General features: G+C 40.3%; 1 protein-coding gene across 1 annotated transcript in view; it reads left to right on the forward strand.

Moving 5' to 3' along the window:
• The window catches only part of PLXNB2 (plexin B2), an 81,439-nt gene extending 76,112 nt beyond the window's left edge, over nucleotides 1-5,327 (forward strand). The window contains exons 34-35 of the mRNA XM_066318587.1: nucleotides 528-602; nucleotides 3,417-5,327. Coding sequence (XP_066174684.1) covers nucleotides 528-602; nucleotides 3,417-3,521 — 180 coding nt within the window. The 3' untranslated portion in view covers nucleotides 3,522-5,327. The remainder of the gene's footprint in view (nucleotides 1-527; nucleotides 603-3,416) is intronic.
• The last annotated feature ends 5,479 nt before the right edge of the window (nucleotides 5,328-10,806 follow it).

A 10,806-nucleotide genomic window follows, 5' to 3' on the forward strand; every position in this document is an offset into this window, starting at 1 on the left:
CAAACCTTTCTATCTTCATGATTTGGTTGGCTTTTTCCAAATGTACATGTGCTCATGCTATTGATGGGCTACACCTTTGCTGTAGTGGAGTGTGAATAATTTCCAGGGTGTAAAAAGAGCTGGAAAAAGGATTTCAAACACCTGTGATGACTGTGTCAGAGCTAATGCTTAATATCTCAACAATATGTAGATTGTACTGAGTAAATGCTTTAGTTTTTCACACCCATGCTGCTAACAGATGTTTGAGCTGTAGCCTGTGGTTTGACATTCAGAGTTCAAAATATCTTCCACCTCCAATGTTAAGAGCTGTGGGCAGGCTGGAAAAGTACCAGAGGGAAAGTCTTGATCTAAAAACTGCCAAACAAAAGTTTTCTCACTCCTTTTTCTCTGCCCTAAGTGTCATTTAAAAAAAGTTAAACACAGAGCTTGCATTTTGAAATCTTGTCCATTCTACCCAAGAGTTGTGCATGTGCATATAACTTTCAGCTGTGTGTGACCCATTTTGACATGTTTGCTTGTGTTAACAGGCACACACCGATTCCTTAAACACACTTGTGGCTCTACACCAACTCTACCAGTACACTAACAAATACTATGATGAGGTAAGTTATGGCTTTAGTTTTCATGCTTTAATATCAATGGTAAAAGGTTATGAAGGCTAACACTAGTCTAAAGGAGTTACTTCTGGATTTCACTGAAGAATCAGGTAAAAGCGATGCTGAACAAAAACCTTGCTGTTATATACCCTGCCTGACAATTGCACTGGTCAAGAGAATGTCCTTATAAATGAACAAGGTCATTATGGCTGTCAGGTTTTGGTAGGGATTGTTTAACAGATAGTTTAACAAGATCTGAAAGAGAAATAGATTTAAAAATCATTTCTCTTCAGTTCTACCATCCTAATAAGTGTATAAGAACATCACTGTGCAAAAAGTCATTAGAGTTTTATCAAGACAGCGTGCTTTTTTATTAGGAACAATCCATTAAACTTGCTTTGCTTGTAGAAATTGGAGCCATGTCCTTTTTATTAGTTAAAATCCTCCTTAAACTTCCGTGCATGATACCATTCTTGTTTTGCCATGCCAAGTGAAGTGCCTGCCTAAGGTAAACCTAAGTAGAGTAACTGTTGAATGGAGCCTGATTCAAAAGCAGGCTCACAGCTTCAGTTTAAAAAGTTTCTTAGGTTTTTCACACCCCGTGGAAAGGGGGACAAAGAATATCCCAGAGTAGCTGGGCTGTGGCTATGGCTCTCCAAACTTAATCTGAAAACAAAAAGAGAGAAGGAAACTTTTATTCAAAGGTTTCCATGGAAATGAATGCCTCCAGAAAACTCTCAGAATTAAAGCAAGTAAGAACAGATGCTGAATCAAAAACGAGCACAGCACATGTGAGCTCTATTTGGTTAGTCTTGCACCTCAGCACAGTTCATGTTTTCACTTATATTTAGCACTAAAGACAGTGAGTCTCATCCTTCACTGCAGCTGCTTTATACAGGAGCAGCCAGCCTGTCGCAGCTTTTAAACAGATGCAAGCAGGGAAAGTCAAATCACCCTGAGAAGTCCTGCAATGATGATGGTCAGTGGGAGAAGCAGCCAGAGGAATGCAAGCCAACCCCATGGCATTCCCTCAGCCTTCATCCCCAGGGCTGAGCTGCCTTTCGGCACCTTCCCAAGTGTGTCCGTAATTTGACCTCTTACAAAAACACTTGGGGACCCTGAATGACAGATGAACTGTAAATCCCTGCTACATCCAGCCCTCAGGCAGAGTCACCAGCCTGTGGGACTTCATCAGTGACAGGCCAGCACACCCCAGTATGTAGCTGCAGCTCTTCCCTTCCATGTACATCACCGTGTAACAATGAGGTGCATCTGATGAAAAGGCTGCTAATTCAGAATTGTGGAGATAATCTGTCAAGAGCCATTCAGTAAAATTAATCAAGCTTATTTATTTTCCATGAAAATGTTTTGATTTGCATAAATTGGAACATTTTGCAGCTGCCCTCGTCTTTATTACTGACACAGTGGTTCCCAGCATGTGCTGTACCTTCTGCATCTCTGCAGGGCTTGACAATGACTAAGTGGGTACATTCTAATTGTCCACATTTATATGAAGGATATATTCACCAGTAGAGATAATCATGAATTATTTAGGCTAGATTTGAGGAGTTACAGCTAGATATAATTGTTTAAATTAAGGAAACAATATCAAATTAAATTAGGCCTAGTTTAAATACTGCAATAAGGGTTTATTAAGTCTGTCTTGTAAAAATATTTTCACGCTTTAAAAACAAATTCATTAAAATAATTATTTCTAAACAAATTTGCTCCAATGTTGGAAATGCAAACACTATACCAGTCCTTCAAAGAGAAATTGTTGGCTAGATTGATTCTGACTGCATTAATCTCCATTGCCAGAGATGTTCAAGAAGTAATAAGAACCACAGGTAGTGACAGGCAAACTCCATTTCTCCAGTCCTTGTATTTGCAAGTTTATATAGTATTTAAACAGTGCTAAAGGTTTCTGCTTGATTACACTGTCAGACTTGTATTAATAAAGCCAGTTCTAGAAAAGGATGTTTTTGTCATGTAACACATTTTTCTAATGGAGAAATCTAATAGCTGGTGGGAAAGTTTTCCTAAAGGATGGTGGAAATGAAAACCTTTCAAAACCTCTTGAATTTGATCTGGGAAGCCCTAAAAAACTCTATTTGATGAAAAGCCTTCTCATAACAGCTGACCTTTACTGGCTCTTGTTTTCAAATCCCTTGTGTCTTAAGAATCATATCCTCTGATATATATTCTGTACAGCAGAGGCTGTAGGATGCTGGGGGCTCCTCCAAGCAGCTCTGTTCTTTCCTGAACTATGTTGTGCTGGGCCAGAGTCATGGCACTTCTTGGGGAGAGCCAGAAGGGAGCTGCTGGTTTTATTCCTCATGCTGCCTACAGACACAGGAGACCTTGTCTGTCCTACCATATGCCTGTGTATGGACCACCCAGGAGCTTCTCTTAACTAAAGCTCATGGGCATGAGATATAATTACTGATGGTAAATGACCCTTAAGCTTTGTAGGGTGCACTGTAAGTAAAAGCACTGTTACTTAAGTAGCTCTAAGGAAATTCTTCTCCTGCCTGCTTCATCTTGGAATGTAACATTTCACAAGATAAAGTACTAGCGATTAATTTGCTTGTATCCCAACATAATTGGAAACATTGCAGAAACTGAGATAAAGTAACAGAGACAATCATTTTTATTGCCTTTGTGAAAAAATAGAACATTGGGCCTACTAAATGGACTTTGGTTACAGAGTGAATGCAAAAGATTCTTTACAACCAAAGCAGTATCAAACACTTGGTCTCAGAACTATGTCATACATTTTAAGCTAAATGATTCTAAACTTTCTGTGTTTATATCTTCCAGATTATAAATGCACTTGAAGAGGATCCAGCTGCACAAAAAATGCAGCTTGCCTTCCGTTTACAGCAAATAGCAGCTGCGCTAGAGAATAAAGTGACTGACCTTTGACTCAAAAGCCGCAATAAAGAAATCTGATCTGAAGATGTTCAAATTCATTCTTCCTGTTAAGGAAATAGTGTTCTATTTTTTAATGTATAATTACAACTTTAAATGAAAGATTTCATGGTTTTTTGATAGCAGAGGTGTAATGTAAAAAATTTTTACTGTAAATTATGCTTCTAATTAAAAGCTGTGTTGTGTGTAATGAATCTTCTGTGGGAAAGAGAGTCCTTTGGTTGGGGGCAGGGTGGGGGGTGGAAGAAGAAAAACCCATAGTTCATTTAATTTAGTAGCATCTGAGACATCAGCATTTAGGATTCATTATGCAAGGAAATTCAATACTATAGCATCCTTTCTACCTTAAGCAATATTTGTACTAGGGAAACAATAACATTCTCAGAGACACATGCAATATCCCCTTTTATTTTGATAACTGGAAATTGACTTCCATAGAGCTCTAAAACTTCGTCTGTGCTCATAATGAACACAGTGAACAAAGTGTCCAATTTCTCTGCAAGATCTAAAAATGGGATTTGCTACCACACATGGTTCTAAATTGAATTCTTTATCTCGATGATGATGCACGGTATTGCACCCACCACAGTTGGCTGTGAGAGAAATAAGAGTAATGTCAGTGTAGAAGAGTTCTACTGATGAAGTCTTGCTTGGTTCAGAAATCATTCAGCAAAGAAGGAATTAGTCCTTAAAACTTTAAAACTCTTTGTTATTATTGTGAGTTTTATGATATATGCTAATGTGCCTTACTTGTACTAATTCTGTGAATCTGATGAATGGTTTTGTAAAAAGAAGCAGATCAGAAAAATAAGTATTTATGTGCTATTGAATGACTTTTGTGTGAAAAAACATGACCAGCAGAATGCTTGTAATTAGCTGCTTGCCGAGAGTGTGCTGTTTAACATGATTTGATTATGTATAATATCCTATTTTAGAATGGTTCTGATGATTTTTTATTTGAATCTTGGAACTGTCCTAGAAATACCATCACTTGTTTTTATTGTATCTGTGATGTAAAATACTAGTATGATATTGGAAAAAAAATCATATACCCGTCTATTGAAAACCACTCGGTCAGTTTTGAGCCTTGGAATGCTGCATTTGATTGAATACACACTATAATCCATAGCAAAGGAAAATTGAAATCACTTGTCAGAAAGTGTGTGTTTACAATATAGGTAAGCTCCGTACAAATCAAAAAGTTAGGTACGTCTTCTTAAATTGCTGTATTGCACATCAGAGAACTTTACTTCTCTTTATCTTGCAAGTTTTTTGGCAGTAAAGTAGCATTTTAATGAAGTGCTGCCATCTGTACTCCTTCGTTCATTGTCCTGCCAAGCACCCGGACTCTGCTGACTCTCAGCAAGCTAATGCAGTGTCTGCTGCCTGCTCTCCCTGCCTGGTAGGTTGTCACACACTGACTTGTACTGTCTGTGGATATTTTTTTTTTTTCTCCCGTTTTGAGAATTTCCTAGTATTTGTCAGTGGGCCTTTCCTTCAGTTTCTGAAAATCAAAAGCCTCACCAGAACTGGTTTCCTTCCCAGTGGGCTGTGAGCAGGTTTTTTTTGTTTGTTTTGTACTCGACCTCTTGCATTTGTCTATAATCATTCCTGAACCTGCCTGAGCTGTAAGTTATTTTATACTGTTTAGGACTGAGCTATATGACTTCTACAGGAAGGTGCTTTGCCAGTTATTCTTTCATCAACAAAGGCATCCTAATTTCATGGCTAATCTGTTTCTTTTTCATTATTTGTAAATCCTGTTAATTGTAAATCAAATACAATGTTGTTTTTTTTCCACCAAGTGTCAGTGGATCTTTACTGAAACAGGGGGGATGGGTGTTGAAAGGATTTGTAATGCACCCTCTGGGAGTGATGGAGCAGGAGGGTCCATCAGTCTGTGGCTGGGAACGGAGGCGTGCAGCACATCCTGCAGATGGAATGCCTGACATCATGCCCTTTTTATTGGCATTTGCTCTGAAAAATGACAGTACCCTGGAGAGGCAAGGATGTAGTGCAACACACCAGAGTGAGGTCTTCTGGCCTGATCTATCTCGGGACCTGAAAGCCAATTAAAATCCAGGCTCAGCAGCATCTCTCCAGAGAGACCAGAAAGCCCTGCCTGAGCACGTAGATCTTCCAGAGGGAACATTATATGTCCCCCATCACCAGTGACTTGATACAGAGCAGTTGCAGGCTGTAGCTGTGGCGTGCAGTGGTGCTCTAGCTGCATCCTACCTGCGAGGCAACTGGCTGGTGAGTGTGTGAGTCCATGGATCCATTAGTCGTTCTTGGTGCCCTTTTCTCACATCCTGGGAAATTTGCAGGCTGTCAGTGCTGCCTGCCAGGGAACACAGAGGCAGATAACCGGGAGCAGCTGCAGCTACAAAGAAACTTAATGCCAGTTCTTCAATTCCTTCAAGTGCCCTATCCCGAAAGCACAGAGTTGGAATTTGAATTGAAGAACTGAGCTCGTTTATTTTATTGTTTCCCCATTTGGCTAAGCTCCTCCAGTGCTTGTTTTTGCCACTCTGGTGCTCTGTTTTGTCCAGGCCTAGTTTTTTGCTTCAGTTTGCATTACATTTTAGCAATCTGATTCTTAAAACCTTCGTGCTCCTCATTTGGTTTCTGCTGCTCCTGACATCTGGTTCATCTACAAGAAAAAAGGAAAAATCTCACTGGGGATCTCCCTCCTTTTCACCCCTTCTGCAGCTCCTCTAAGAGGCTCTTCCTAAAGCACAAGAACCTTCTTGTTGCCAAACAGGAATCACTTTACTCCACAGCAGTAGCTGTGAGCTGCAAAGTTCCTTTGCTTGGACATCTCCCAGACCTGGATCAGAGGCTGGTACAGGCATTCGACCACCACCAGCAGGTCTGAATCCCACTGCTGACAGCAGTCTCTCCAAGGTTTTGCTTGCCTCCTCACCAGCAAACATGCAAATAGAGATCCCTTATGATGTGACAAGGTCCCTGCACCTACTTGTTTGATATGTAATAAGTCACCCAACTGAACAGGAATGGGTTTTTTTTTTTGTCTCTGGCCAGGAATTCACTTAGTGTCGCGTTTCCCTCTGACACCTTACTTGATCTTTTTGCTGCTCTCTATATGCTAGAGATTTATAAGCAAGTGGTTATGGAGAGGACCTCAGATAGCTCACATATGTGAGGCTTTCATAATGTCTCCTGAAGATGACTTCTCTGATCAGTCTGTTACACCCCACTTGATGCTCCCCCTTCTGCACCCCGCGGTGTCGGAAGCATTTCTCAGCCTGCTGAGTCTGAGCTCTATTTGTATGCACTCTCTAAAGCTGGCCTTTCTGGTAACCTTTTGAAAATAAACAGAGCCATCACTATAAACAAAACTACACAGGGAATTCAAAAATACAAACTGGAATTCACAAATTCACAAACTGTCGTAACATGGGAAGATTTTTAGCCAGCTGCATAAAGACTTAAAATGGCTCTGAGCTTGAAATGCAGCTGTCCTGGACTTACCAGCACTGATGGGTTTTTGTGGCCAGTCCTTGACCAGTCCAGGTTCTCCAGCCTCATTTATAACACAACCATCTTCAGCCATAGTATGCCCTTGATGATATGTACCTAACAAAAACCACAACCTCTAAATCTGACAGGGAAATCCTTCTTTTCCATGCTTCCTAGAGTTTCAACACCCCTATTTATCCTGATAATGGTTCTAGTCAGGGTTCCCATATACACCTAAGCATGTGGTGTAACAGTTCTCTGAGGAGTTAGTTTCTAAAGAATTTGATCTTGAGCAAAGATTGCTTAAGATTTTTCCCAAATCTGTTGTCTTCTCTTAGAAAAAAACTTATAGGGGAAATTGTTTGGGGTTGTTTTTTCCTTTTAATCTCTGTCTAGAGATACCATTCAGAGCAGTGAGACAATCAGCTTTAGAGGTATAGAGGATGTCCATCTGCCATTTTTCTACCAACCATTGACTTGAGTCCTGTGTTATTCTGCCTTACACTCAGAGGAGTTGAAATATGGCACTTTGAGTCACTAGAATTGAAGCACTGGAAATGTAAGCACTGTTGCCCTTGTGACTTGCTTTCATCCCTCATTCCAAGCAAAGTTTGACTTCCATACAGTCAAATTCTGTGCCTCAAGCATTCCAGGTTCTCCAACACACAAAGCTCCTCTCTTGTCTGTTTTGCCAGATCTGCCTGAAGCACAGGATTCCCTGGAGAATGAATGACAGCAGCACACAAGCTATAATGATCAGTGATTATTTTTTCTCAGACTCAACATACCTAGTCTGTGTTTTTTTTATTCTGAGAAACCTTCCTTCAGTTGATGAATGATGACTTTGAAAGGTGGAATTGTAAACTACAGTTGGTCTTTTAGCCTTCCTCTTTTGCTAGCCTTTGTCTTGATGGGGCCCAAAAATAATGGTGGAATTTTTGGTGTTTGACAGTTCCTGCAGAACAGAAGGAAAAGACACTTTCCAGACCCACAGCTACAAGGAAGTTTTCAAAGATTTTGCTTTCTTTAAATGGTGCCCCCTTTTGCCTCAGTATCCAGGAACATTTCTCCATCCTTTGGAGAAGAAAGCAGTTTCCCCCGTGCAGGCTTGTAATAACCATCTCTGCTGTGAAAGATCACTGCTGTTGTACCAGACAGTCAGGGCTGACTTCTGTCTTGCCAGTGCATACTGCTTGCTGCTGCATGTCATTACCAAAGAGGACAAATCCTACTGTCATTCATAGCCAGGCCATCAAAAGCTATTTCATTTACCCATGTATTCCTGTTTCTTTGCAGCTTCTCAGATAATTGCCATTTGAACCAGAAGAGAGTTTGAGTGCTCTCCTTTTTTTTTTTTTTTTTTTAAGCTTTTAAAGAACCTATGTGTCTTAACAGATTGGACGCTTCAGAAAGAAACTATTTCTTCAGTGGGACAGAGGACAATAGATCTCATACAGCTGTATATGGCTCATCTTAAAAGGAAATAAAAATCCCACCATGAACCCCACACTGTGTTTTTGAAATTCTTTATTCAGTGCTCTAATTCTGAACAATGTTTTTGGCTTATTTAATTGTCCTCAAAATTGAATGTTGAACAAAACTCACTTTTTTCTTTTAATCTACTGTAATAAGAAAGGAGTGAAATGAAAAAATGTATTCCTTTGATACCCTTAATCTTTTCTCTCCTGTGGCTATGCTCCTATTCAATAAGAGATCATACTTGCTAGTTGCAGAGCCTGGATGCCAATCCATGGGATTTAAAACAAACCCAAATCCATGTTTCCTGCAGCTAGATCTAGGTCCATGGCAATGTTCACAATTGTAAAACTGCTTCCAGGATGGTATTTGGAACACTATTATCTTGGGTCTGGCTCTTTTCCTCATCTTCCTTCATGTAATCCTTCTTCGTGTGGGTTTTCACCTTGTGTTTCAGTGGCACTTTCTGAACCACAATGCTACATTCCTCTGAAAGCCCGAGGAAGGAAACAATCACTGCCTGGATTAATCATGCACTTTTCATCCCCAAGCACCCCATGGGCACTCAGGCCCTCCCAGGCTCAGGTCACTGGAAAATTACACAAGTGGATTTTTTTTTTGTCCTAGAGCAGACAACCTTACTGAAACATAAAATACTTCCATCTGTCTAAAGTAAAGCACTTTAAAAAAGAAAAATAAAATGTACCCTACACATACATTACCATTCACATCTGATATATGAATAGCCCTTCTTAGGTGGTCTGTACTCCACTTAAAGTCTGCAGCACTCTGCCCTGGACTGGTGGCTGCACCATGCTAGCCCTAAACTAGAAAGTGACATAGATATTTATATCATTTTGCATTTAGACGAGGCTAGATTCCCACAGCTCACTTGCTTGGTGTGGGTGCTTGGCCTCATTGCTTCTTTTAATGGACTAAAGTTTGTCTTGTGAGGCTGCTATATGGTTATGATATCCAAAAGTCCCATAAAATGAGGCCTTAATGTCCAGCAAAAGGAACAGAAAGACCGCCATCATTTTCAGCAGCAGCAGGTTCTTCTGCTCAGCTTTCAATGTATATTCCACCCTTTGTTTTAACATGGCCTTATTTTGTTTCCTTGTGCACTTGAAGCAGTGACAATCCTCTATTTGTATTCTGACACATTACTGCTGGAGATGAGATCATCCATCTAGGTTTTGTGCTATTTTAGAGCTACAGGTTTGGTATTTAATAGGGTCATGCCCTGGAGTGCTTATTCCTCTCACAATAATATTCGATAGAGAGTTGTGTCAAGTTATGGCTTCACTGGCTGTGTGTGAAGATTCATATGCTGATTGCTTTGACCTGTGTAAGAGCCTGTAACTGCCCCAGTACTGTTATAGCTTTTGATTTAAGTTACGGTTGTGATTTTTATCTTTCTTTTCAGCGAAAGGAAGAGTAGAAATGTTTTGTTTGCCATTTAACTGGGAAAAGTTAATAGTTTAGCTGCACCTCTTTAAGAAAATAGAGAGAAAGGGGAGGTGACATCCTTTCTGTAGGGGAGGGGAGGTAAGGTGGTTTTGGACTATTCTTTTCTAAAGTTAATGAAGACAGTGATGACAAAGAAAACTTGAGCACTGCTGTCACTGACAGACACAAGTTTCTTTGTGGTTAATCATTCATGTGAACTAGCAGGGCAAGTTTTTTAATACAGAGCTTGAATTTAATTTCAATCCGTGCTGTCCATCATTGTCTCTATTTAGCAGATTTTTGAGATGACAGCACACACAATGTATCTAAGATTAGATTCTGGCTTTAAATATTTAGAGTCTGAATCACATCTATTTGTACTTCATTCCAAGGTTGAAGTAATGTGGCAGGACACACATTCTGCAGTAGTTAAAACAAATCAAAGGAGCACTGAATTATTCATTTTAACCTTTTTAAGCAATTCCTCTTTGTGGGCCTGCACCCATGTGCTGCCAGGGGTAAGCTGGAGATCACCAGCTGGGCTGGAGACTGTGCCCTGCACACAGTGCCCTTGTGCTGGTCTGCCAGCCAAGGCCATTTCTCCACCTGCTGGGCTGGCTAAGGCCTGGGGGCTGTTTGTGCTAATGGCTCCTGTGGTTTTCTAGGACCTGAGTCTAATGAGTTACAGGCTGGGCTTTGGTTAGCTCCTGTTTTAGTCAAACTGCTCTCTGACAAGTGATTTAAGAGTCTCATCAGAATATTTGCTCCACTGGTGATGACCCAATTGGCCTGTCCGAAACCAAAAAAAAAAAATCTGTTAACTATCTGCTGGGAATGCTAATTTTAGCCTCCTGCCAGCAAGTAGCAAACC

Source organism: Sylvia atricapilla, chromosome 5 (assembly GCF_009819655.1).
Source record: "Sylvia atricapilla isolate bSylAtr1 chromosome 5, bSylAtr1.pri, whole genome shotgun sequence".
Taxonomy (NCBI): domain Eukaryota; kingdom Metazoa; phylum Chordata; class Aves; order Passeriformes; family Sylviidae; genus Sylvia; species Sylvia atricapilla.